Below are 27,831 nucleotides of genomic sequence, written 5' to 3' on the forward strand. Positions count from 1 at the left end.
TACAAAAATGCAAATATTATTCCCTTCTCAAAATGGAATGCTTTTTTAAAACTAAATTAGTGTGTTAAGCCACTTTGAAGCAAGACAGACTCCTTATATTTATATCACACTTCAGATTGTATTTACAGAAAAAAGATCTTAAAAGCACAGTGTCATTTCTTCTAACATATAAAGCACTGAGAAAACAGCAAAACTAGAAGAATTTGACTGGAAGCTAATCTCAAGTATTTGCTTGAAAAGCTTAAACAGAAGAACTGTTTATTAAATAACAGCTTTACTGGAAACAAATTTTCAGCATTGCTCAGTTATGATATCTTCCATCTGAGGATGGACATATAAATCTGCTATATAATCTACATATCTAATGTTTGGAGAAATGTAGTTACATTTATCATTATGGTATCTGAGTGCAAAGAAAACTGTAAAACCAGGAAAATTATCTGACAGACCATCCATTCCCTGCTGTCCTTGTTCCCAGAAATGTATATGGTAGAAGTATTGTCTTTTCCATCTTCTGCCTGTTGGCTTCATGAACCTTGCTGTGGGAAAGTTAGTGCTGGGTTACATTGTGCTCTTTCCTTAGAAAATACTAATATTTAAAACAGGTATTGGATTTCCCAGCTGTAATAAAGCCCAGCTCTGTGCCCTGGCATGTCAATGTTGCTCTCCTGGCAACTTCAGAGTCTTTAAGCAGAAGAGTCGTACAGGATCATATTCACAGAATAGGGAATTATTTCTGCCAGGCAAATTAAAGCCATAGAAAACACAGAAAAAAGTTACAATCTTAAAATTCATTCTTTATTGGTCCCAGAGAAAGTGTGTTCCAACAGCAGCCTGCTGGTTTGCAAACCAGAAGTTTTATATTATTGTCTGCATTTTTCATTAGATACACAAATTTGTAGGTTTCATATATGAATTTGCAGATAGGAGAGTTGTTAAAAGATTACTATATTCTGGCACTAGATTACACAATTGCAACATGCACAAATCACAACCAGAGCATCTTCAAGTCAAGAAGTTTAAGAAAAATACAAGCAAATGAAATTATTATTAACTAAGCAGTGTTATAGCTTAGTAGGAAAAAAAAAAAAAAAGAAAAAATACATTATCAAAACCATTATTATGCAATTATACCTAGAGAGATAAGGATAAACAAAATACACTTAAATCATACAAGATTTTCTTTCACTTCTTTTTTGTTTCCTAGAATGAAAATATGCTGCTACATCCATTCCCAAATGAAAAGCATACAATGACAACTATGATGGTTTCATTTCTCTGCTTAGTAGGTCAAAAATACCTATCTAGTCCTTTTACTTGCTGGCATTCAACAGCACATTTACTGAACAGGAATAATCTCCTGCTTGCTCCTTTGACTGTAGTCTGAGGAAGTTATGAGGCATGATGGTATTCAAACTATAGGGCCCCAGGTACACCAACATCAGGCACTCTTAACTTCCCCTTGTCTTTCACCCCCCAAACCACCAGGAATTAACCACTAAACCAAACAAAAGAGAGTGAGAACCAGAAATGAAAACCAAAGTGTCAAACCCAACCAAACAAAATACATGCAACAGTTCCTATTGTTCACCTCTGTAAGGGAGACACACACTAAATACAGCAGCATTACTTGGTGGACTATGTTCTCCCATTTTTCTAATGATACAGCTTGACCCCACCCTCTCTTAGTTTTTTTACTGAACTTCTTGGTGAAGATCTGCTGCATAGATTTACATGCAGGAGCTGTTGGCCCATGGCATACACCACAATGCCAGTCCTAGCTGAAAAGTCAGTTTTGCTTTCATCTGCTACCAGACAACAAACAAACAATAAAACAAACAAAAACATTTTTGCTTTCTTTCAACAAGTGGTGTCAGACAAAAAAGATTAAATGCTGAAATATAAGTATCTCTGGTCACTGGGGAAGAAACAAAACTACCCAAGATCTACTTGAGAAAAGCTAGTAATTGTGGAGAGAAAACACTAGATTCTGCAAATGAGTGAAAAAATATCAAAATTTTCACCATCAATTCCTAGGGTAGCTATAAAGTCTGTATGAATGTTTGCTACTTTTGCCAAAGATAAAAGAAAAATGAAACATTATTTATGGGAGTATTCAGTCTTGCAAATGCTTAAATTTTTTGTCATTTTGCAATTCGTATACATTACAGGTAAAATACAATTCATCTTATCAGTGGCATCCGAGGACTGAACACACGAGTGCATACGTGTTGGAAGCCTGGGACCAGGGTCGGATTTCTTTCCCGGCAGGCAGGGAGGTGGAGCCTGGCCCAGCCCTTGCGGGCACGGCCCTGCTTCCTAGGAAGTCGCTGGGAATCCGGGAGCAGTCTCGGCCAGGCGGGGCAGGGTGGGACCTTATGACAAGTCCATAAACCACAGAATTGTCAGGGTTGGTGGGGACCTCTGGAGATGATCTAGTCCAATGGCCCTGACAAGGCTGGGGGGCGTAGAGAAAGTGGCACAGAAATGTGGCGAGGTGGACTGTCTCCAGTGAGGGAGACTCCATGACCTCTCCGGGCAGCCTGTTCTAGTACTCCGTCATCCTCAAAGTGAGAAAGTTCTTCCTTATATTGAGGTGAAACATTTGTGTTTTAGTTTATAGCCATTGCTCCTGGTTCTGTCACTGGGCACCACTGAGAAGAGTCTGACAGGAGCCAGCTGACAGCCGCCTTTGAGATATTTATGCATTAATGTGATCCCCTCTCAGCGGTCTCTAGACTAAACAGGCCCAGCTGCTGCAGTCTCTCCTCATAAAAGAGATGCTCCAGACCCCAGATGGTCCTTGTGGCCCTCACTGGGCCCTCTCCAGCTGCTCTTTGTCTCTCCTGTGCTGAGGAGCCCAGAATCCAGCCCAGCGCTCCAGATGTGCCTCACTAGGGCCGAGCAGAGGGGCAGGACCACCTGCTGCCCATACTGCTCCCGATGCACCCCAGGTTACCACTGGCGCTCTTGGCCTCAAGGGCACACTCGCATTTATAGCCCAAGATTTCCTCTTTTCTCATGCTTCGGGAGGCTTGGGTGTGACCCGAAGGCGACAGCCCGCACCGGCAGCGCCCCGCCCTCACCTCCCGCCGTACCGTGGCTGACTCAGGGCCGGGCCGGGCCGGGCGGGGCAGGGCGGCGCGGATTGGCTGCCGGGCCGGCGGCGGCCGGCGGGGATTGGCTGCCGCGCGGCCTTTGTTCGGCTGCAGCCACTGCCGCAGGGCAGCGGAAGTTTGAGCGTGGCGGAGCGCGCGAGCGGAGACTCCTCCGTGGGAGCTGCCTCAGACCCCGAGCCGCCCCGCCATGGACCTGGAGAATAAAGTGAAGAAGGTAAGGGGGGCTGCCCGCCGGGCTGTCTGCCGCGCACGCCGCTGTCCGCTCTCCGGGGAGCGGCGGACCCGCCTCGGCGCTGCAGCCCCCGCGGGGACTGCCCTGGGCTCGCCCCTCGGGTGCCGGGGTCAGCCCTTGCCGCTCCCCGCGTTCCCGCCCGGGCCCCGTGGCAGCAGAGCCCCTGCCGGGTGTCCCGGTGCGCACACGGCCGGGCTGCCTCCCTGCTGCCGGCCCTCGGTCATCGCCGCAGCTGGTGCCCCAGGTGGGGACGTGCCCTGTTCTGTCATTCAGTAAAACATGTTTTCGGCACTCCCAGTAAACTCCGAGATGTGATAGTTGTTTTCATGTACGTGCGCTGTGTGTGTAGTATGAAACTTAAATTGCGAGCAGCCGAGTCGATGTTTGTGGTTATGTTAGTGATTGACTGCAGACCTGTGATGTGACTGAGTCCTTACAAGTGTGTTATCAGCGGTCCTATGGATCACCCCCTTGAGCCAGAAGCCTGGCCTTGATTTTTATTCATTTTTAAAGGTATATTGACTAGTTAGTTTGCGTCAAACTGGCAAGAAACAAAAGGTAAGTAAAATAAAGCGATAGGTAATCCAATTGTATTGAATCTCTTTCCAAAATTAACCATTTAAAACTTCCTATGTAAAACTAACTTAATGTGGGATACTCTTTGCTTCTAATTCTTTCACAAATTAAATGTACTGCTAAAGCACTGACTTTTTTAAAATTAAAAAAACGTATTCGCAGTATCTTTTTTTGATACTATTTGAAAAGGAGAAAAGGAGCTTTGTATGTGAACATGGGTGAAATCTGTACACAACCTTCATGGATATGTGAAAAGAAGCCCTTTGAAATGCATGTTGTATGAATTTTTTGGGGGGGTTTATTACTGAATTGTTTTATTTAAACTTGTTTTAAAACACACCTATGCACTTTGTATACCTGTGTGCTTTTCCAGCTTGCAGGCTAGAGACTGACCTGGGGGTGGAAGTAGTTGTGTAGTGTGGAAGGACACCGGTTAAGGCTGAATCCTGGCAGTGGTGGCCTTGAGTTACAGCTTGCTTCAGGTGATGTCACTTGGGTGAGGACCCTGCTTTGGAGGAGCTGCCTATCTCAACCCCCGGTTATCAGGCCATCAGTTTATAGATGGGTGTAGCTAAGTACTGTTGCTGTCTTTAGGAGCTGGTTGTGTGCACAGCGTTGTTCCCCTTCTGTGACTCCTTGAATGCAATGAAAATAAGTTTCTTGAGTAGATTTGCTTGTATTTTCCAAGCACAATTTAAAACTTAAACTTGATGGCATCACAGAGTTTGTTTGCTGGAAGCTCTTTGAGCTCCAGGAGGTGAAAGACGCATATTTGTGGAAGGTAGAGCATTCTAATTCAGAATTTATCTAAAGAGAAAATAAATATGGGGTGTGAAATCACTGATAAAAATTCTGCTGATAATGGAGTCATGGTTTGAGTGAACTTGTAGTTGCTGAACCTCTGCTTGAAATTAATTATTGGGTAGTTGTGTGTGGTTTAAATGTATCGACTATTTTGCTATATTTTTCCTGGTTATCTTTTAGTTCTCTTCTCCATCAACTTTGAAGGTTCCTGAAGACTTTTCTGAACCTGCTCAAATAGACACAAAAGCTAGTGCCACAAAAGAAACCAGCAAAGCTCTGTTTTATGAAAGTAGTATTTCTATTCTGCTCTGCTTTAGTGTTAATACACAGAGATGTCTATGATTTGAAGACCATCACATTTTCTCTGTTTCTACTACATGTATATTCAGAAACCTGTGTCTGTTATTGTGCTGTCTCTCCTCCCTTGCTCGAGTGTTCTCATCTTTTCTCTTTGTAACTTAGGTGAAGCTCATTTTCCAAGAGAATAGAAGAGGCTCTCTGAAAATCCCTACAGGGAAAACTGGGAAGCTTTACTAGGTACCAGCAAGTTCAGTACAAAATTCTTCTTTTTTGACTACCAAAACTTATTCAATCAAAACTTCTTAAATTTTGTAAATTTTGTACACTGAATAGAATAACAGTTTCATGTCAACTCTGGAATAATTGTGTGTCTTCCTTTTCTGTCCTTTAATTCTAATTCTCAACCTGTTTGTTTTATTATCTTTTTGCTTCTGTCTTTATTTGGCAACTTCCTTCTTTCTTGAAAGGTGGAAGAACATTCTGAGAAGTATCCAGTCAAGATTGTCAGAACCAGTGAATTACTTGGCTTTCAGAAGAAACTTGTCCTGAGATGGAGATGCCTGTTGGCATCACTCAAAAGCAGCAGTCAGATTTTTAGTCAATCAGCAGTAGTGGGTTGCTTTACCACATGCTGTAGTTCTCACCTGTCTTTGTCTAGCACCCTGGAGCAAAATAGCTTCAGTTCTCTTACAAAATGTACATTATGTAATCTTTTATTTTGTAGTGACTTGTAGGTATTTGTTGCCTGGCAAATAACCTGATAAATATTATGGAGTGGTGAGTGGCTAACCTGCCTGTTGGGCAGGAATTTCCTAAAGCACTGGGCAGAAGAAAGCAGGAATTGTCATGTTGTCCCCAGATGAGTAATTCCATTGCATTTTTGAACTCTGAGTTTAGATGTTGGCTATTCTGTAGCCCTGGTGTTCAGCAGAGCAGAAGGAAATGAATGCCTCTTGGAGCAGCATGTGGTGTGGAGGCTCAGACACTCAGCTGGTGCTGTAGAAAAGCTTCCCCTACCCACAACTGCTAATCTATGACTGTACAGGGTAATATAATGGAATGTTTTCCGTTTCTGGGAAACCTGATAGATCAAGTTTCCAAGGTCACATTCCTAAGATTTCTCTAAGTGTCAGTAATCCATGAGTCCATTCTTCCTTTTTGAGCTTCTGTATTGTCTCTTTGGCAAGTTCCTATATGGATTTGTATCTACATGTCTGGGTTTTTGTGAAGAAAAAAAACACTCAGAGAAAGTCTGTTTTCATTGCTGATAGTAGGTTTGGTGGGTTTTTCTCCAAATGTAGCAGTTCTATCACAGTCTGTCTGATTGGAACTGCTTCCCTCCAGGACAAGACCACTAGGACTCCAACCATGTACCTGTTCTTCAGCAGGAGAGCTACTGCCCCACCTGCACAATTTCTAACCCATCCTTTCAGCAGTGGATGCCTTATATACTTTCTTTTCTCTTGTGACAGAAAAGCAGCAGTCCTGTTTAACATACCCTTCTGAAGGAATCTTAAGGGCACAGTTCCTTTGGCTCACACTTTTAATTTAGCTTCTGTTTGGTTTCTTTCATGTGTAGTAAAACTCATCTTGCTGTCTTAATGAGTGGCCAAAGGAACAAGTACTACTGTGTAGCCAGATGTCTCCCTTGGTCTGAATCCTGGGCTCTGGGCAGCCACAGCCTGCCAGAAACAGAAATTTCAGCATGAACTTTCTGCACTGAGCAATATATATGCAGAACATATGCAAATGTGTGGTCATGTAATTTTTTGTAGTCAGTTCCCCATGCATTTTAGAGCTATTAAGTAACAGGCAAACATCTAGGCAGTGAATAGTGTCTTTTTGGCTGCCTTGTGAGTACTAAGTCTAAGACTTTCCTGGTCTGTTACAATTTTCCTTTTGAATTCAGGGGAAACTGTACAGTTTTCTTCTTTTTCTCAGGGGGAATTAGATTTGCTCTTGCATTTGAGGATCATGAAGATAGTGTTTGCATAAAACTATTGCACAGCAGAGCTGAAGGGTAAGAACAGGAGCTCCAGCTTGAAAAGTACTTGTGCAAAAAACAGACCACTGTTTCTCCCAAATACAATATATGCTGTGTTCTCAAGCCTTGCTTTGAGACTATAGGGAGCATAAAGATTTAATGCTTTGTGCTGAATACTCTAGCAGAACTTTGTTCTGAGAGCCTGGATTGCTGCCCTGTCTGCCACCTCTGTGAACTTGGGGAAATGAATCAGTAGGTCACGGTCCTGCTCCTCAGCCGTGCTGGCAGCACAGTCTCATGCTTCACTAGAGAAAATAAGAATCTGGCACTGAGTCTGTTCTATATAAACTTTCACAGTATAATACTTGCTTTATAAAAGGAACTTTGCTTGCAGTGGAGAAGGGGCAGGGCAGTTTGGGGGGAAGAGGTGCAACTTCTCTAGTGGGGAATTTGTGTGCGGTTATTTTTCAGTGGCGTGAGACCATGTTTGTTCTGTTACAGTTGGAAAACCAAACACTGAGTGTTTTAGACATTGCTAAGTCAACAACTGTAATGATCTTTGATAAATGAGTGGTGAATAAAGTATGTGTAGGAGCAAAGTCAACTTTTCTGTGTTTTGCAAAGCATCATTTAGTAATGTCTGCTGGGCTGTACTTCCTGTTGAGGTCACTGTTTGTTTTGCTGTTGCTGCTATGGAAACCCATTATAGTAGATCTTTTTTGCTGTTTCATATGTATAGTAAGATCAAGGAAATGTGCTTTTATTCAGGGGTGAGTTTTGCCTGAAAGTGGAAGAACAAAAACATTTATATAGATATGGGGGAACTACTTCAGTTTTGTTCACAAGCTAACTGCTACCTGCATATGCTGTGGGGTTTGAGGGTTTTTTCCCCCAGCAGAGTAAAAAATTATGTGAATAATTTTTTGAGACACCTGTATGAATCTACAGCTCTAGGTTATTTTTTGTCCATCATCCCTGGATAGCAGCTTGGCAAATATGGCACAGCTGAACTAAACTTTTTGACTCTTACTCTTTTTTTTCCGATGGCAAAAGTACTCTCCAGGTGTCTGACTATGAAATATCATCAAATGCCTGAATAACAAGTCAAGAAATTATTTGAATGCAGGGCTGCAGGACTTTTAATATCATATGAAAGTTTCTTCAATAGGGTATAATTATAAACCAAATATTTTGCAGCAAGGGCGAAAATCAACTAACTTTGAGTTACAGTATTCTGTCATAAAAGTAACAAAGATCTGATTCTGAAGTTGTTCCTGGAAAAAAAGAAATGTGTCTATTTTTCTCTAAGTAATAGTAATGTTGAGTTTCAATTTTTAATGAAATGTTATTGGTAAAAGTTGCATAAAAATACTTTTTTTACTTCAAGAAAATATACTGAACATGTCATGCAAATTACTGTCTTCTTCCTAGCAGATACAAAGTTTACGGTTATTAGGGTGTAGATGTAAATATATATAATGTAGTATATTTTAAAATTGTATTTTACAATCTAAATAGATATGAATGTTTTATTTATATAAATAAAATAATACTAATACTAACTAATACTTAGGTGTATTGGTTATATATATATATATATGTATGCGTGGTTTTTTATAGGGATGTACATGTACAAATCCCCCATATAAATAGTTTTTGCTGCTGACCAAAGTTGTTGGGGTTCTTTTAGGTCCTGGAGAACTTCAGGAAGAGCAGAGCTCTTAAGATGAAAGCATGTCACACCTGTTACCTACCATCTCAAACTTGCTCAGATGAACAGGTTAAAGGAGTAAGGAGGCTTCTGTCATTCATGACATTTCCAGAATACACCAGATCTAACTGTACTCCAGTACTGCTATGTATGTGTTTCTGGTTTTGTTGGGGAATTTTTTGTTGTTTTTAAAGTCTGCCTGACTCTTTATTTGTGCCTTGTTTTCAGTCTGAGGTTTTCTAGCTACAGCTTTTTCCTGCATGACTAAAGCTCCTAACAATGAATGTGTAGGTTTTCAGGTCTGCTTCTCAAAACCTAATGTTAGAGGACACAACTGGGTGAGAGTGCTGATGTCAGAACAAAATACATGGAGTATTGTGAAAATGCCTCTGTAGTTCTGGATGATGGATAGTGTTGTATTGGAGGTTTACAGATTGTGTTACTGTGTGTGTCAGCTGCATTCAAACTTAGCTAGTGTAATGCTGGACTTTTTGTGAATACAACACTTGTTTTCTATCCAGCTGAGCTATGTTTGATAGCTGTTAGCCTTTTGAAGGTACACTATGTAACAGTGTCCTAAATATTTAAATTCTTAGATGTTTGATATTTAGTAGATGATAACACAATAAAATAAATTCCTGTGACTTTTGTACTATCAGGCTACTGCAGCTCCTTGATTTATTCCTCTGCCTGTCCAGATCATCTTCCAAGTATTTTTCTTGGATGCAACCACTTTTTGGCATCCTTCTTTGTGTGGAAAATGGACTTCTGTACCCAGGGTTCTTAATTCCAGTCAACTTTCCCCAAACCAAAACACATTTTAAAAAACCCCAGGGTCACAGTTGCCATCAATTTTAATAGATGTGTTAAAAACAAATATAAAGTGATTTGTGGGATACTGCTCTTTGTTACAGATCTGAATTTTTTTTCCTTCTCATACAGTGTCTGTCAAAGTTTTTTAAGAGCATTGTCCAGATATTCATGTGTCTTTTGTAGTGGTTGGTTCTTGTATCATTTTAAAATCATAAGAAGTATCATTGCTCTGTTTTTAAAGTTTAAATGCTCTAACCTATTTTAATTTTCTGTTTGTTGTGTTTCCCTGCTGGAGATGACTTCTGATAGTACAGAATACAGTGACATAGGATCAGATCTCAGCAACAGAGCATGCACAGCAGTGAGGTTTCTTAGGTTTTTCAGGGTTTTTTTGCCTGTCCTTCCTGCTTTACCTTCTCTGAAAGTGCCTAAAGCACATTAAGATGTACTAGAAATCTCTTGTTCTCTACAGGTGCTTTCCCACTCAAACACCCAAGTAGATCAATAGTTAACTAATCTTCAAATTCCTAGGATTTAAGGGTAAACCTAAGAATAGCTTTAGCATGGATCACTTCAGTTCTGTGCTTGGCGCACCTTCAAGCACAGGAGAAAGCTCTGCAGAAAGGGCAGTGAAGAGGATTTAGTTCTGATCTGGGGCTCACTGTTAATTGTTGCAATCCATTAATGACAGCTTTCTCACTGTATAGCCACATCCTTTCCAATTCTGGGGGGATCTGTAGCACTGGAAAGGTTTTTGATCTTTTGCAGAGGCTGAGTACAAGTGTTGTGGCTTACTGTCTGTGGCAGGGTGAAGCTCTCCTGTCTGGTGGTACAGGAGTCCTCTTGGGGTGAGGAAGGAAAAGCAGCTGGAGCCTGAGTTAATTCTGGTCTCGGGGTGGGACTGAGGAGATTAGAAGTGTTAAATAAATTTAGGAATAAATCCTTCTGGTAAGCCATTTAAACTATTTCTTCGAAACTGCTGTTTCTTTTACACTTCTTAGACACTTGAATAAGATGATAGTAAGCTTCTGTGCATGACTCTCCTTACTGTAAGGCAGCCAGCTTTTGTCACTGGATTCCAGAGTGAACTGAAATGGGCAGTCTTTCACTAATTGTCACTTGGCTGTAACCACTTAAAGCTTTTTGCCCTTGGGTACTATGTATTCTTGAAAGCAGCATGCAGTGGATGATCTCAGTCATAGTTATACCATCTTCTGTACTCAGGCTGTTTAAATCAGTACTGGGTGTTTTGGTAGTACCAGGTGGGTTTGGTTAGCTTTTGTTGTAAAATGAAAATTGATGGTGGTAGACAGACAGGAACCTTCTTCTGGCAGGATTCAGCTGGCCTGTCTGTGCCATTTCTTCCATAACTCCATTTATGGGGAAAATGGGTTCCCTGCTGTTCCAGACATGCATTACCTCTCCAGTGCTCAGCCTGCTCTGTATCTCTGGGTGTTTGTGCCTGCAGCTGGCCATGTTGTGCAAACACATGGAGATAGATATGGATAGCTCCAAAGAAGCACCACACTGAAGTTTTAGGCTTTCTGAATTTCCTAAACTAAACTGAATTGGCTGCTGAAGAACAAAATAATTTCTGAGGCTGATGCTTTCTTAGAGCTGAAGGATGTCCTGTTACAGGACTCTGGAGAAATAGGTGTAATGCACTGACTTGTGGATAACAATAGCCTGCAGTGCTTTGGAGTTTGGCTATTTTATATCTTAATTTTTGGCAAGCAGCCATATAGTTTCTCTGTCAGAACAGAGGCTGAGGCTGTGTGTGTATCTAGAATCACATCTAGTTTGGTTTTTAGTGTGCCTTTCAGTCTTCAGCTAAACCTTTTCCATAAGGTGCCCAGACATTGCGTATAGAAAGGTAAATCCCTTCTTTCTGTTCCACAGCAAACTGAAAAACCTGTTTCAAACAAGTCTCTCTCATTTGCTAATTTGATTTGTCTTGAGCTGCACAAGCATTTACATGGTGGTGTGCTCTTTATTTCTGGGGAGGTAATATGGAATGCTGTATTTCTAAAGAAATCTGCCCTAAGACTGCTGGTTGTGAAAGTGCAAGTAGGCTGGCTGGTTGTCTCTGTAGTCTGGAGAGAGTATGTTCTGGGTGGAGCATTTAGATAGCACATATTTCCTCTCCTTAATTTGTTTCTGAAGAGGTTTTAAGAGTTGTTTTTTTTTTTTAGCTTAAAAAACCCTTTAAATGCTAGGAGGCTTGGAAATGATAGTTAAAATGGTATTTGCAATTTTTTTATATTTCCTACTTGAATTTCAGATACTGCTTTGGAAATTCTTGAAATGCCAAGCTTATTTCTCAGTAGTATAAAATGGTATGACTGTTGTCACTGTTACAAGTGATCCTGTGTTTCTAAATCTTCTAATTGCAGTATTAATGAGTTTATGATTATTTCCCTTTCTCCTCATTCCACTCTTTTTGAAGACAGGGAGAGCCTGAGCATAAAAAATGCCGGTTTGTAACTGAAGTAGCAGCAAGAGAGAATGGGTTAATGTTGTCTTTTTTGGGGGGGGGAGTTTTGTTTGTTTATTAGGGCAGTGCAACCATATTTTAACAACTTTTTAGAGAGGATGACTTTAAAAACAGAAAAAACAACACCAAATGAAAAACAACCTGTCTCTCCCTCCTCCCCCTATTCCCCCCCTAAAAAAAAAAAAAAAAAGTTGCTTTGTGTTGCTTTAGCTTCCTTTTTCCCTTTAGAAAACATCCTGGCCAACATCTTATTCTCTTTGAGTGTGAATTGGGAAGAGTGCTCAGGTTTTTTGTGATTTGTGGTGTGTGTCTGTGTGTATATGGCATCTCTGGATTCCAGATGAGAAGAGTCCTAAAAATGACTATCTTCATTGAAGGTGAATTATTAACCAGTTAGCTTATCAAAAGTGTAGCTGATGAAGAGCCTGATCTTCAAAGTTATGCTTATTTTACATATCTGCTGGTAGGCTTCAGGTTAGCACCTCATGTGAACTTCATAAGCCCTTAGGTTGATGAAGATGTCACCATGATCACAGCCAGCTTGTATTCATCTTCCTTATACGGAAGAAATAATGTCATGTCCTTCTGTCCATCCCTGCAGTAGCTTAATAGCTGCCAACATACCTCCTTCTTCTAAACAGCTCACAATCTTCAGGGTAGTTTTCCTCAGGGATGTCTGATGATTGTTGAGGCAGTGATCCTTTTAATTATAAAGTAACGGAAAATGTGATATTCCCTGCATTTTACCATGTGTTCTGTATTAACAAGTGGTTTGTGAATAATCTGTTCTTTATTTTGGACAGAGACCAAGTTGAAAAGTTGACCTGGTTTATATCCTTGTACATACAATAATAGTAGTATAATTTCTCTCAGTAAATGGCAAAATTAATAATAAGACTCTATCACCAGATGTAATTAACTCTGGCATTGTGTTGTTGCCAGAACTAAAGTTAGTACCGGAACTTGTCAGTTCTAGCTCAGTTTCTGTTCATGGTAAGAGCTAAACTGCAGGTGAGCTGTTTCTACCTACAGCACTCCTGCTGCTGCATGGGTATGAGGATGGGTTCCTCTCTCATGCTGGGCATGACCCTGCATACCCAGCTGTGGCTGCACTTCAATGGTCCTTCATCTGTCTGATTTGAGAACCATACTCCTCAAAGGTTGAAAGTGCTGCAGTGAGACACTTTATTTTACTGTGTTATATGAATGCATAAGTTATCATGCTTCATGTTTGTTAATCACCTCAAACTTACAAGTGGCTGTTACTTGGTTAAATTTGCTGATGTGTTGCTGTATTGTGTGAATACTTTTACTCTGCACTATTGTCTATATTCTCTGATATTTCCTCTGCATTATGAATAGGTCATCCATCCTTTTGAAACCCTTTACATATTGCTTCTGGCCGCTGGTTTTGCTAACTGTGCTGTTTCTCTTTAGAAAATCAGCTGGTATGAGTCCAGCTGAAATGTAATTGTAAAAGGGATATGCTACTCTTAGTCACTATCAGAGTAGCCTCAAATATACTTGGAAATATTAGACAAACCACTTAGTTGTTTCCTTTATTCGAGATTAGTGCAAATAAATCTGGAGTCTGTTTATTTCTTGGTCTCCGGTATTTTGCCAAGTCATATACTGTAAATCACTTTGTCCAGATAGCTGGATTAAATGTCCTTTGACTTGAGGTCTTCTGGCCTCACTTGCTCTGATTTCACAGCCTTAGGCCTAAGGGAATGCTGCCAAGAATCTGCTTATTTATTCTCTTGTGTGAAGTTGGTGTAGAGCAAGCTGGGCTGGGGCGAAGTCGTCACCAGAAAAGTACTGAGGCTGTCTCTGCCTGCTGAGCTCAGTCCTGTGTAGAGCCTTGGGTGACCACTGCTACTTATATAGTTATACTAGGAAGGTGTGCACCTCAAATGCTGTCCTTATGTCAGCTTAGTCAAATGCTTAATCTTTTGCTTTAGCTGTTGATTGCAGATTATAAAAGCATCATCAGTAAGATCATTCCTGCACCATAATACTTGAAGCTGACTGTAGTCATCTTCCTCTGTACACAGATGGGCTTGGGCCATGAGGAAGGATTTGGTGCCCCCTGCTTAAAATGCAAGGAAAAATGTGAAGGATTTGAGCTTCATTACTGGAGGTAAGTGACACCAAATGTATCCTGAGCTATGACTCAGCACTACAGACCTCAGTATATGTATGCAAATGTCTAAGTAACCATTTTTGTTCCTTCTCTCAATTAAACTCTTAAGATGTTTTTTAAAAGCTGACATGGTTCAGGGCCAGAAATCCTCAGATGCATTACAACAGAGTATCTCATCACTTGTGAGCATGCATTTTATCTGTCCTGAAGTGAATGGTAGTACTTCTACTGCAGCATTTGCTTTAGCTGACTAAACAATTGAAGTAGATTTGTAAAAATGTCTAGCTTTACTGTAAGAGACATGACAGGGAAGAAGTGTGTTTTATCTCTGTAATAAAATGCTTTTTCAACTCCTGACCAAACACATAAGCTTTGATCTGAGATGCTATGTAAAATTATTTTGAAAATATTTGAAACTTTGTACACACCTACAACTTACTTAGATGGGGAGGAGGTGTCACTTGTGTGTCACATAAATTCAAATAGGTTAGATAATACTAAGCCTTGGATGATGTACTGTTCCTAAATCAGTGAGTTGATGATAGCAGTAAATAGCCTGTCATTACTTTTGCAGAAACTTTCTATTTCATTAAGATCTTTCTTGCTTTACTGAAACAGGATGTATATTAATGCATTTGTGTATCACTGGCCCAGTTCACTCATAATACTGGGTGTGCTCTAAGATGTAGCTTAGTAATTCTGATTTTTTAGGAGAAAGGTTCCTCTCAAAGGGAAAAGCCTGAAAAGAACAGAAAAATAGCTGCTAATAGCACTAGCACATGCTATCAATGAAAATTACTGCATTTAACCAATGCTAACTAGCTGAAGTGAAAGTGTTGACCACTTATTGCAAAGCTCTCTTACCTTCTCAGTGATTTCTCATGGGCATCTCCTCGCAGCACTGACTCCTTCACAGCTCAGCCAACAAACTCCAGCTCTCTTCACAGCACAACCAACAAACCCCATCCCTCCCCTCACCCAGCTACCCCACTCTTTTGCAGCACTCATCTTCTCATTGGACACAGCTGTGCCCCATTAAGGGCAGGCCTGTTCCTAATCCTTGGTGATTGGTACAGCTGCAACTCCTCAGGTGTGAGACTGCCTTCTGCTGTATTTTTATTTTCTTCCATTCTCTCCCTCCACATGAAAGTTGCATTTGCAGTAGAATTTAGTTTTGTCTTATAAGGTAGCCTTTGTACGCCAGCTGTAGTGACATCAGGTGCTGATAAGGCCTAGGAGATTTTACATCTTCACCCAAATTTTTGACTGCAGGTGAGACTGTTTAGAAAACAATCAGGCAAATGAAAACAAAAAACAGCAAAAAACTTGTTATAAGTTGATACATAATCAAGAAGCTGTATTCTTATCTGTAAGCTATAGAAACAACTTACAAATAATGACAAGGATCAAGAAGTGTTTATGTACTAGTAGGTAAACGTGGTCATCTAAAGATAAAAGAAATAACTTATGGAAGGACTTTTTCAATATCCACTGCATCACTGAGGGGTCGTGTGTAGAAGTAATAATAAAATAAAACAGAATTACTGTAAGTAATGCAATAAAAGAGAATTTTTAAAAGTGCAGCAGTTAATAGGTTGTCCATTGTTAGATGAGAAATTGTATTACTTTCTACTGAGAGCTCTTTTGTTCATAGTCACTGTGGCAGATGGGGAAATTACAAGTGAGGGAGGAAACAGTCCAGTTAACTTTCTCTTTTTTTTTTTTTTTTTTTACTTAGTTGTCAGTATTACACTTTGTAATTGCTAGGTTATTCTATTACATGAAATAGTTTGGAATAAAAAGAAATAAAATGGCTAAAGTGGTTTATTTACATCATAGTATGATTGCAAAGTTAAAAGGTATCTGCTTCTGTGTGGGTATTTAGAGGATTTTGCCTGTGTTTCTCTTTATCCATATTGCAGTGTCTTCCTGTGGTTAGGGCTCATTGTGCCCGGTCCTGAAAACATACCTCATCAGAACATTGTCTCTCCTAGAAAAGTAGGAATTTGTAGACAGCAGTGGATTAAAGAGTAAGTAATGAAAAAGATGTAAAAACAGCGACTTTCTAGCTAAGATTTAATTTAGAAATTGAGTCCAAATAGGATAGACCAGGTAAGTAAGGTGGCTAGAAGTAGTCTGAGAAGCTTCATCTAAGTGTCAGACAAATGTGGCACATACCTCTGAAACAGTCAGAAAGTTAGCAATTGAGAGAGTTCAAGAATGGGTTGGAAAATAGCTGTTTCTCCAGCAGAGCTGCTACTGGGGACAGTAAGAGTGTGAATCTGAAGTCTTAATTCAGTTCTGTGTAAATAATTTTCAAAGGGAAAAATATATTAATATGCTTTGGATTATGCGTGTATTTTTGTAGTCTACCACTTAAATGGAACACATTGCATCCCAAATAACTGTTTACTCAGTTGTTAGCCTTTAAATCTGAAACTCTGTTTTAAGTAGGAACAAACTGTAGCACAAGTGGACAGACTATTGTCTTTATAACATCAAAATCAGTTCAAGTTTACCCACTTACTTAATTGCTACTTGTCTGTAAAAGACAAGTGGTGAAGTAAGAATTGTAATTAGAGAAGCAGTTACACATTGGGAGAATAATTGGGGTAGGGATTGACCCTGGTCAGCAGCCAAACATCCATACAGCTGCTCTTTCACTGTCCCAGACATCAGAGTGGGAGACAAAAAAGGAGAAACAAAAGTGAGGTGACTCATGGGTTGAAATAGTCAGTTTAATAGGTGAAGTGGTGGGTGAGCAAGTGCTGCAAAGGGAATCACTGGCCATCCCCACCACCACAATGATGCCCAGCCAGTCTCCAAGCTGTAACTACTTAAGAAGTCAGAAACCCTGACGTCATCCTGTATTTCTGATTTGTCACTTTTTGTGATATTATATAGCATTTAAACCCCACTGACCAACTTGAGTCAGATGTACCCCTTCCCAGCTTCTCTGCCCCCACCTCAGCAAGTAGAGTTCAAAAACAGTGAAGCCTTGACTTTGTGCCAGAAGTGCCCAGTACTAGCAAGTCCTGTCAAGGCTGTTTTAGCTAGAGCCCCAAAGCACAGCTCCATAAGGGCATTATGAACACAGTGACCTCCATAGGAGCCAGATGCAGCCCAGCAAGCGGGGCAGTGGCTGCAGCGTGTGCCGGGCGTGGTTCTGCTGCGGGCTGTGCAAGGCTGACACTGCCCTCTCCTGGGGACAGCCGAGGAGCTTCAGAGCATCGCACAGCTATTGGTCTGATACATGGAAATGCTGTTCCTCAAAGAGCCAACATGTAATTTCTTTTGGTACTTCCATACAAAAGACCTTCAGTTTTACCTCTGGGGAGTCAGATTGTAAAGTGCACAAAAAAACCAAGTGTACCTATTGAGTAGCAGGGCTTTACAAGGAGTTACGACACCCTTCTTCTCTATACTGGGAGTATTTGGAATTTGTCTCTTCTGGGGTGGAATATACTGTTTTAAGACATTTGTGCTGTAAATCTTGACACACTGTATGGGCAAGTTTTATAGGTGCAGAACTATAAATTGAGGCTAGTATAGAAATGGTGGCAAACCAAGCTTTTAGTAAAATTTATTTGTAAATTTTGAAGTTCTGATGGCCTCAGTGTTGCAAGCTGAATATAAAATGAGAGATGTGGTATACAATGGTAATTGAATGGTTACAATTGCCTGATTTTATCTTAGTGAGTTAATAGCTTTTGCTTTTAAAATTGTCATCAGAATCATGTTTCTGTCCAAGTGTAACAGCTGCAGAAGGTGGAGAAGGTCTTTTTAATTTAGATATTAGATTTATTTCAAGCTGCAAAACACCCCCCCACACCTGTCCAGTGGGTCAGGCTGGATGTAAGAGATTGCTACTCAGTTAGTTAGATATTGCTCTTTGGGAATGTATTTCCCACTAGAGGGAACTATGGAGCTGGAGTGAGAAGTTGCTAAAAACAGGAGAGAAGGTTGTGATTTATCTTGGTTGCATGTATACCAGAAAGTGGTAACTGTCCCCTATGTGACTTCTCAAGATGTTAAAATAAACCTCTGAAAACAAGGCTCTTAAGCTTGGGAACGGTCTTTTTCATCATGTGGCTTCTCTGCACAGATACAGTATGTGGAAGGCAGGGAGAGCTCTAAGTTTGCCCTAAGATTTTCTAATACTACAGCTGGCCCAGAAGCATTGAGATGCAGTTCAAAGCAGTGGCAATTACTTGTAGCTGCATTAATAGCAAGAAAACATGACAGAAGGAAGCACGAAATCATAGACTTGGGTGACGAAGCAAAATGCCTTCTCAGTTATTTCATTGATGATGCAAAGCTGGGAGGAGTGGCTGATACACCAGAGTGCTGTGCTGCCCTTCAGGAGGATTTTGACAGGTTGGAAAGAATGGGTGGAGGAGAACCATCTGAAATGCAGCAAAGGCAAATGCAGGGTCTTGCACCTGAGGAAGAATAATGCCATGCACCAGCACAGGCTGGTGCTGAAGGCTGGCCTGCTAGAAAGCAGCTCTGTGGAGAAGGATCTGAGCATCCTGTGGAATACAAGCTCTCCCTGAGCCAGCAGGATGCCCTGGGAGCCAAGAAGGCCAGTGGTGTCCTGGGGTGCATTCTGCTTGTGGAGTGCTGTGTCCTGTTCTGTGCTCCTCAGTGCAAGAGAGACACAGAGCTCCTGGAATGGGTTTGGTGGAGGGCAGCAAAGATGATTAAGGGGCTGGAGCATCTTGGAGCATCTCTCTCTAGAGGAAGGGCTGAGGGAGCTGAAGTGAGGGGACCTCATCAATGTCTATCAGTATCTCAAGGGAGGGTGTCAAAAGGATGGAGCCATGCTCAGCTCAGTGGTGCCAAGCAATAAAACAAAGGTCAATGGACAGAAACTGCTGCACAGGAAGTTCCACCTGAATATAGGAAAGAGCTTCTCTACTGTGCAGGTGACCAAGCACTGGAACAGGTTGCCCAGAGAGAGGCTGTGGAGTCTCCCTCACTGGAGATATTCAGACCATCTGGATTTCTGATCCTGTAATAGGATGAGGTTAGTTGTTGTGCATGGAGGGCACAAGCCTCGGGACTTGCAGGCCTTTGAGGATTTCTCTGTGCTTGCAGCTACTGCCTCCTGTCACTAGGAGCCAGCATAGGAAGGATCATGAGCCATCTTATTTTTCCTCTCCATACACCAACATGTAGGCAATCAGGAGGATGGTTTACATTTGATTTTGGAGAAGGAACTGGAAGTCTTTGATCCTTTGTGTCAGTAGACATTCAGGACACAGGAATTCATCACTAGAGAGAGTTGAATCTCCATACCTTTCTTCCTTGTTCTTTCTAACTACTGAAGACCTGCTAGCAAGGCATTATCTAACAGACCTGTCTTTACAATGATATGCAACTTTTCATTCCATAGATTTTGAAATTTCCTCCCTATCTTCCATGTTTTGAGTGGGAAAAGCTTTTCAAATTGCTGCTATTGGGGGGGAGGGGGGGTGTCAGCAACATTGCTCTGCTTTGATGAGGTCCTGAGAGCTGTGAAGACATAAGCAGGGGTATCTAGCACCTCCTTACTATATAATAGATACTCCAAAATACACAGTCAAAAAAATGACCTACCAGTCTATTCTAAAGAGAATTAATTGGCAATATACCTTCTTCAGAGGGGACGGTGAGTGACTAATGTGGCAACTAGTGAAAGAAATTAGGACTAAATTGTGAACAGTACTATTCAGGAACAGTTATGTATGTAAATATCAACTGGATATCTTTTAGTGCTGGAAATTATTCAAGAGGAAAGATTATAAATCAGGACAGGATACTTTTTTACTCTGTTAGCAGCTATATGGACATCTTCTTGTGGCTGAGATCCAGGGGGAGCGTTGGGGAGCATGGGAAATGGCAACAACCTAAAGGATTTTCCTTCGATTTACTGAGATATGCTGACATCAGTTGTGACTCAGCATTCTCCACATTCTTTCTCTATTTTGTCATGTATTCAGAGGCATAATGGTACACAAGTTCTAAGGCCAGTATTACACTTGTAACATAGCCCCTGTAACAACTTCTTGTAAACTGTTGGCAAAGAATTATTCACTTAAATTTGAAAGAGCAAGGAGGTTAAACTAAAATGTACACAGTCAAATTCTTAATTTCAGTGGGTTCCTGGTGGGGAAGATGAGTGAGTATATCATTATTTTCAATGCAAATATAAAGCACAGTAATTCTATGCCAGTTTTCACAGTGAGTCCCAGGAAGGACCTAAGGACAAATTGTGTGCTTTCACTTCTTCACCACTACTGCTTTATGAGGAAAGCAAAAAAACTCTCTCACAGATACTGCAGTCAGTGAAACATTAAGCCTTCAAGGTGGGACCAAGAATAATAACAGCAGCTGAGTCAGGCATCTAATGGGAAGTAGAAACAGGGTCTCTAAGCTATATAGAATATAGTATGCCTATACTATTCTCTATAGTATAGGCATACTATATTCTATAGTATGCCTAAGCTATAGGCATACTATTAGGAGAAAGATATGCAATTTCATGATGGAGCATGAGCAAAAATAAGGTGTTCTTGCGGCTTTTCCAGCACACATGAAAGTCTTAGGATGAATTCCACCACAGCTTGTGGAGGGTGGTCTGGTCTCTCCCTGCTGTGAGTGCTGCTTTACTGTGGCTGGATGCTGTAGTGAGGGTAGAGTGCCCAGCCTGTGTCACACAGGCAGTACAGCAGTATGAGCTGTTCTTACTGAGGTCTGTCTTGCAAGCAGAGCAGTTCTGGACAGCAGGATTGTACTTCAGTTGTGTAAGTCTGTGCAGGGAGCCCGAGAATGTCTGGTCTTCACTGGTGTTATTAAATCACATCCTATCAAGACGCAGGTCTAAAACTGGGGGTTACTGTTGCTAAAGATTTAAGTTGCAAGAGTAAGTAAAGTGTTTAGTGTCATTGTTTGGATGGACAAACTGCTTCAATTCCAGTGGCATGTATGCTTTGAGGCATAAAGCTGCATGGTGATCATGATGTAAATCACTAAATCTGCAAAAAGCAAGATCTGATTCTGTCACCTGGTATTAGATCTCAAAAAAGATATGACTGGGAATTGGTAATAAGGTATAATCACATGCATGCCATAAAAGATGAGCAAAGTGAATGTGAATTGCTTTATTAGTATATTAAATAGTCTCTAAGTATTAGCTATGTAAAGGACTTGTGTAGACAGATGTTGAAGATCTTGCAAAATTTTATGTTTTGAGTGTTTAAGATGCATAGTAAAGCTTTTAAGCTTAGTGGGAAATGCTAGTTCAGGCTTGAATGTTGTGGTAAACTGGGAGATTGCAGTGAATAGTGTATGGTAGCTATTCAGGTAAGTATCAGCTTTGAAATTCTGCTCAGTTTTTCTTTTGTGGAAATTAGTTGGAAGCTGTCAGACAATCTACATCTCAATTAGTGATCTCTTTAGGTATTTGTGTTGCAAAGTGAAGTCCCTTCTGCTTAACATTCTTATTTTGAATGAGTAGCTCATTTTTAGAGTTTAGGTATTTTTACTTGGAGTGGGCTTTAAAACTTAAGTTACCACAATGTATGTTTTTTGTGTAACCAAATGACCAGTGCAGCATTCACCATACACTGAAATATTATTACACCACATCCTAAACTGGTGTCCATACAGAGAGCATATGTTTGTGGCTGGCTGTGTATCACTTCAGGTTGCCAGTTAAAGGTCCTCCTTCCTTTCCCGTTACCTCAGGGCCTTGCTGTAGTCATGGCATGTTCTTGTTGTGTTCCTGTGACATACCTTGTGGTACCTAACTTGCCTTCAAGACTGTATAAAGCAAGATGCAGAACAGTGTTAGAGTCTGATGAGTTTTGGCAGGCAGGGTTCAGAAGCATTTTATAGCTAAAGTTTATGCTATTTGTTGTGTGAAGGATAAATAATGGGGTAAACCACTGCTCATTCCTCTTCAAACTCCAGAGATCCAGAAGGTTGGTATGTTTTCTTAGTCTGTAATAAGAACCTTTAGTTAACATCTAGTTTCTCTGATTTCTGGCTGACTGCTTTGACCTGAAGTTCTGGAGACGCTTAATAAATAATGAACTAACTTGTCTAATCCAAGGTTCTGTTCATTATATGTGAATTGTTTAATTATGCTCAAGGCAACAAATTACTTTCTAATATTCGTTAGCCAAAGCAGTTGAAATATGTTGTATATAAAAGAATATAATTTATATCCAAGGAAGTAGATATACTTCTACCTTTTAAGGCTGTTTTCTGTGAAAAGTCTCTCTATAGCTTGTGCCAGACTACCTCTGACTTGGTTCAGTACCTCTGTTTTGAAAGGCTTTATCCATATAAGCCTTTAGCTTTTCTTACATCTTCTCTTTAAATTCTGTGCTTTGAACAGAACTTGGTGCAATTATACTTTTCATATGTCTGTATGCATTTTCTTCCTTTCTTGGAAATATTTGTTTCCAGGCAATAGCAACCTGGTGATAACCAAATATCATGCATACAGTGAAATACATATGAAGAAAATAGTATAGTGCATGTAACTTTGAATGTATGAAGAGCAGCTGAAAAACTAAAATCTCAAGCAAATAATTGCTGGGGGAATCATGTTGATGCATTGAGTTATCTTATAATAAAACTGGTAGGTGACTGATAATGGATATGTATGTGTTTAATCAGTATTGAGATGCAACTGAAGAAATGACATAGCTTCATATTAAAAATGCATTCGTGTAGTTGACTGATATCTATCTGATAACAGTATCTGTAAATAAACAATGTAAATAATACAACAGGACACATAAAGGAGGTATTTGACATATTACAGAAAAAGTGTGTATTTCCTAAACAAAGCACTGAAAGCAAAGGTTGGGGCTCCTGGTGATGTTACTACCCACCCAGATGGTGTGAGATTCTAATTTTGTTGCTGTTTCCATGAATTTCAGGAAAATATGCCGAAACTGCAAGTGTGGCCAGGAGGAGCATGATATCCCTTCAAGCAGTGAGGAAGATCGGAAAGTGGGGAAACTCTTTGAGGATACAAAATACACAACCCTCATTGCAAAGCTGAAGAATGACGGCATTCCCTTGTATAAACGCAATGTGATGATACTGACCAGCCCAGTGCCCTACAAGAAGAGCGTAACCATCGATACTGTGACTTATGAGTGGGCTCCTCCTGTTCAGAATCAGACACTTGTAAGTCCAACTCACATTTTTTCATGTTCAAGTCAAGAGTTGGTGGGAGATAAACTAGTAGAGCTTACTGGAAGGATAAGTATGCCTCTTGTGGATAAGTATCCTTCCTTTCTTCCTCCTCAAAACTGAAAATATGGTGCCTGTTTAATGAGTCTTGCATCTCTCATCTTGCTTTATGGAAGTTTGTCTGTAGAAATTCTTAAAAACCTGGGGAGATGAGGTTGTTTTTAATACACAGGATTAAGAGTTATCTGCTAACTCCCTGGAGTCCAGTTTCTGTAACCTGCTCTCTTTCTATTTTTTTTTTCTTTTTTTTAATAAAGTTGAAACATTTGCGTGGAGTGTAGGCTTAAAGGAAAAAAAAACCAATACCCAACACCACATCAATTTATATAATTGTTTCAAGTTAAGGGGAGCACTTGGTCTTGCTTATAGCTTTTACTGTATATGGCAAGAGCAAGGTCGGTGTTGACATTTAAAAGAGCAGCTCTCTTCCAGTATATTTTCAGCTGAAGTAGATGAGATGGTAGATAGCCTTCTGAGGATCTTGCTTCACTTTTCAAACTTTGATTACTAATTTATTGTACCAAAATGTTGTGCAAGCCATGCCAGAATGACATTATCTCAAATTATTCCTTTTCAGTGAATTAATCAAACCGTGTGCATCTAAGACTTACTTAACATTCAGTTACTAATTTGGTTTTTAGCCTTGTCATTGCTTTATTTAAACTAGAGATTTTTTCCCCCTAATTTAGCTGGAGTTATTTCTTCAATGGGCTGTATGCCCCAAGCAGAATATTTCAGTTTTTACTTTTCTAAGACTATACTCGTGATCAGTATTCACAGATAGAGACAAGGTGCTGTGTAAATGTTATTTATTCAGAGAAGTAATAACTCTTTTCTGTATGTTGTAAAAGGCTTAAAAAGGAGTCTTTCTCTTACTCTGGGAAGAAGCCAGTTAATGCATCTGCTGTATTTTATCTCCATTACTTTTCCAGGAGCTTAATGTTTATGGAAAAAAACCTTGTTTTTGACAAATTTGACTGTCGCTAAAAACAGTAGAGGTCAGTTTAGTTGTGTTTGCTCATGAGAAGGGGTGTGTAGCTGGAGTGCCATCTGATGTGTGATTCCTGCTGATTCAGGCGAAGCAGTACATGCAGATGCTGCCCAAGGAGAAGCAGCCCGTGGCCGGCTCGGAGGGCGCGCAGTACAGGAAGAAGCAGCTGGCAAAGCAGCTGCCTGCCCACGATCAGGACCCGTCCAAGTGCCACGAGCTTTCCCCCAGTGAAGTCAGGCATATGGAGCAGTTCGTGAAGAAGTACAAAAAAGAGGCACTGGGTGTAGGAGATGTCAAGCTCCCTGGGGATGTGGAAGTGAGAGCTCCTGATGAGAATAATTTGAAAAATGGTGGTGGCAGAGGTACCTCATCTACTGTTGGAACAATGGAGAAGTCCCCAGATCGGAAAGCATCTCAATATGTAAGTATAAGAATGGAAAGATAAAGCAAGAAGGTATATTATCATCTGAGTGTTCTTTATGGTCATTTTAACTGGGTTAAATTGTTTGTTAATTTGGAATAGCAAAAATCTGGGGAGGGAAAGAAGGAACTGGAAAATGTTGTGAATGTCTGCATAGAGCCATGGTTTCTGAAAGTGTTTAATTCATTGCAGCAAATAACTTCCTAGGTGACACTTTCATCCTCAGTGCAAAAACATGTTAGCTTGGAGATAGTATATTAGGGTGGCTTTTACAGAATAACAAGCAAAAAGTTTGTGTCATCTTATGGACTAATTGTTACATTTTTCTCCTCTTGAAGAGTTAGTTTAATTTTAGAAGCTTGTTTTCTCCTCTTTTTTGGAAGAGCACTGAAATTACCCACTTGACAAATTGTGTTTAAAGTGAAATTCAATTAAGGAATAGTAAAGTAACATGTCTCCATCTTGTGTCCAACAAGTTGAATCATACAATGGCTCTTTTGACTAGCCTTCTTTTCATATTCAGCTCCATTTTCTTATCTATTTTTTTTCCTTTGGCATCTGATTTCTCCTTGTAATAGCCCAACAAAAAACAAAGTATATAAAACTACCCAGTTTTCATTGATATTTCAAAAATTGTATCCTTAATCAAGTATTTCTGACATAACTACTGCTGTGCATATCTCAATTACCAATTACAAATTCAAAATAGGGGTAGGATTACTGAAGGAACATGAAATCAGTTTAGTGGAGGTAGACATTACTTAGGAGTGTCAAAAGCTCTACTATAAGTTGATTTCTAGAAAAGTTGTTATTATGTGTATGAATCCTTAAAAATATTTGTCTGCAGGTTGCTTAGAGAAAATTAATATACAAGTTCTAGATGGAGAAAAAGGTTTGGTTAACATTGGTTGTAGAATTTGACTTTTGGTATTATTAGGGTGTGTGATGTGTTTTTTGTTGTTTGTCTCTGAACTGACAAATATATATATGATTTTCATATATATGACTCCTGGTGTGAAATATAAAATCAGCACTTAGGTTTTAGCTTTGAACATGGCCACTTGCCCTAAAAATTTTCAAGCCATTTGGTTACCTGTAGCTATTTGCCTTTTTCTTTTTTTTTTTTTGTACCTGTCTTGTTATGGAGAATCTAAGAAACAAGTTATTTCACCATGGCTTGATTAGGTTACTGTCATTTTGTCTTATATCAGCCTTTCCTGCTGGTTTACTTTAGTTTCACAGCAGCAATTCTTAACTTACCTCCTCAAGGAGGATCTACAGAAATGCACATCTTGCATTGTACCCTGCTGACCAACTGCCTTGGACTATAATAAGTCAATAGCAGGAGGCACTCTGTCCTCATGAGTAGTTGTATCAGAAGGTGCTTTGTTTTTTACATTACACCTGTTTATCACTTCCAGACTTTTCTTACTCCAGTACCTGAGCATTCTTCCTGCAGTTCAAGCTAAGCATCTTATCACTGTGGGCTGTGATTTAGAAAGAGGCTTGTAGGTGCTTGATAGCATAAGTGAACATTTGAGTTTCTTATCTGTTGTTAGGTACTGACTTTACACTGGGTTAAATAACCAGGATTTAGATATGTTATTTTTAAGTATTTTGGTGGGGGTGTCTTACTTTTGCAATGAGACTTTCTTTCAGCTTTATGATTTAGCATTATCTCAACTGGTTTTTAACAGTTCAGCATAAATTGATACTGAAGAGCTCTTAAATACTCAGCAGAAGAATGCTATCCATGTCCACACTTTTTTATTGGTTCTGCATTTTTCCTCCTCAGATTTTCTTGTACACTGTTTTTCAGACTAAGTTTGAAAGCTGTACTCCTGTAGCTGTGGTAAAAAGAATCTCTTGAAAATTAATTTACATTATAGGAATAGACTGCACTTATTTGAAACCTGATAAAAAATAAAAAAGTAAAACAAACAACACTAACAACCAGGTCTCTACTATTAATGTAAATATACCTATCGTAATTGTCTCTGTGTTTGCAAATACAATTTTTTTTCACCGTGACTGAAAGCTGAATTAAAGAAAAATATGTACTTAGCATATTTTCATCTTGAAGGAAGGAAATTTTTCTGTACCTTTTAACCACCAAAGCTGGAGATGTTCTAAGTGGTAGGCAGGTGAATCACATTGCCTAAACTTAGGTCTAGGCAGCTACTTAACCTTCCTCCAGTGGGCTTCTTTTGGAGTATGAGGTCTAAAGTAAAAAGGTCAGAAACCTTTATATACATGTATATATATATACTTGAACTTTCCCTTTCATTAGTTTTCCTATTCTGCATTCTGTTTCAGTTCCAAGTTTTTCTTCTTTTGGTGGCTTTCTGTCTATCTTTTGAAATTGTCAGGTATCTGGGATCTGATCAATATGCCTTGTAGCCAAGGCACTTTATATGTATTTTATTTTTATATGCACACACAAAGCCATTTGTGGCTGGTGTGAGTCATAGAGGAAAACCTTCCCAGGATGTTCAGCCCAGTCCACGGACCAGCTGGAGTGCAGGAAATGCCAAACTGGTGATTAAATTGTAGATAAAAAAATTTTGCTTCAGTAACATAAATCATCTGATGTTTTTACTTGATGGCACAACCCTCTCTGTAGGCAGGTATAGGGCAGATTGGGAAGTCTCTGGAACTATTTGTAGTGTAGCTGTATATGTATGCTTTGTAATTTATCCATAGTCACTCTTGTCCTAAAATCATTAATCACAGACTGTTGGACAGCAGCCAGGAGTGACTAGCATCCCTAGAACATGGCTTTAAACAGAATCAGTTTGAAATATTCACTATTTTTTTATTTTCCCCACCAGTGATGCAGATATGGCTTGGTCTTCTCATGACCTATAAGTACAGCCATTCCTTTGTCATGCATTCTATATCCCTTGTCATAGCTGGTTAGCTTGGATGAAGGATCATTATTCTGTCCTTGTTCCTAAGCATGTAAAGTTTACAGAGCATAACATGAAT

At 39.9% G+C, this 27,831-nt stretch overlaps 1 protein-coding gene across 1 annotated transcript in view; it reads left to right on the forward strand.

Annotated features, from left to right (window-relative positions):
• Positions 1 to 3,213: 3,213 nt before the first annotated feature.
• TES (testin LIM domain protein) overlaps positions 3,214 to 27,831 on the forward strand; it is a 28,419-nt gene continuing 3,801 nt past the window's right edge. Inside the window, exons 1-4 of the mRNA XM_058805376.1 lie at positions 3,214 to 3,333; positions 14,088 to 14,173; positions 23,113 to 23,365; positions 24,508 to 24,843. Of these exons, the coding sequence (XP_058661359.1) occupies positions 3,307 to 3,333; positions 14,088 to 14,173; positions 23,113 to 23,365; positions 24,508 to 24,843 (702 nt within the window). The 5' untranslated portion in view covers positions 3,214 to 3,306. The remainder of the gene's footprint in view (positions 3,334 to 14,087; positions 14,174 to 23,112; positions 23,366 to 24,507; positions 24,844 to 27,831) is intronic.

The sequence above is a fragment of the Ammospiza caudacuta genome, chromosome 5, assembly GCF_027887145.1.
Source record: "Ammospiza caudacuta isolate bAmmCau1 chromosome 5, bAmmCau1.pri, whole genome shotgun sequence".
NCBI lineage: Eukaryota > Metazoa > Chordata > Aves > Passeriformes > Passerellidae > Ammospiza > Ammospiza caudacuta.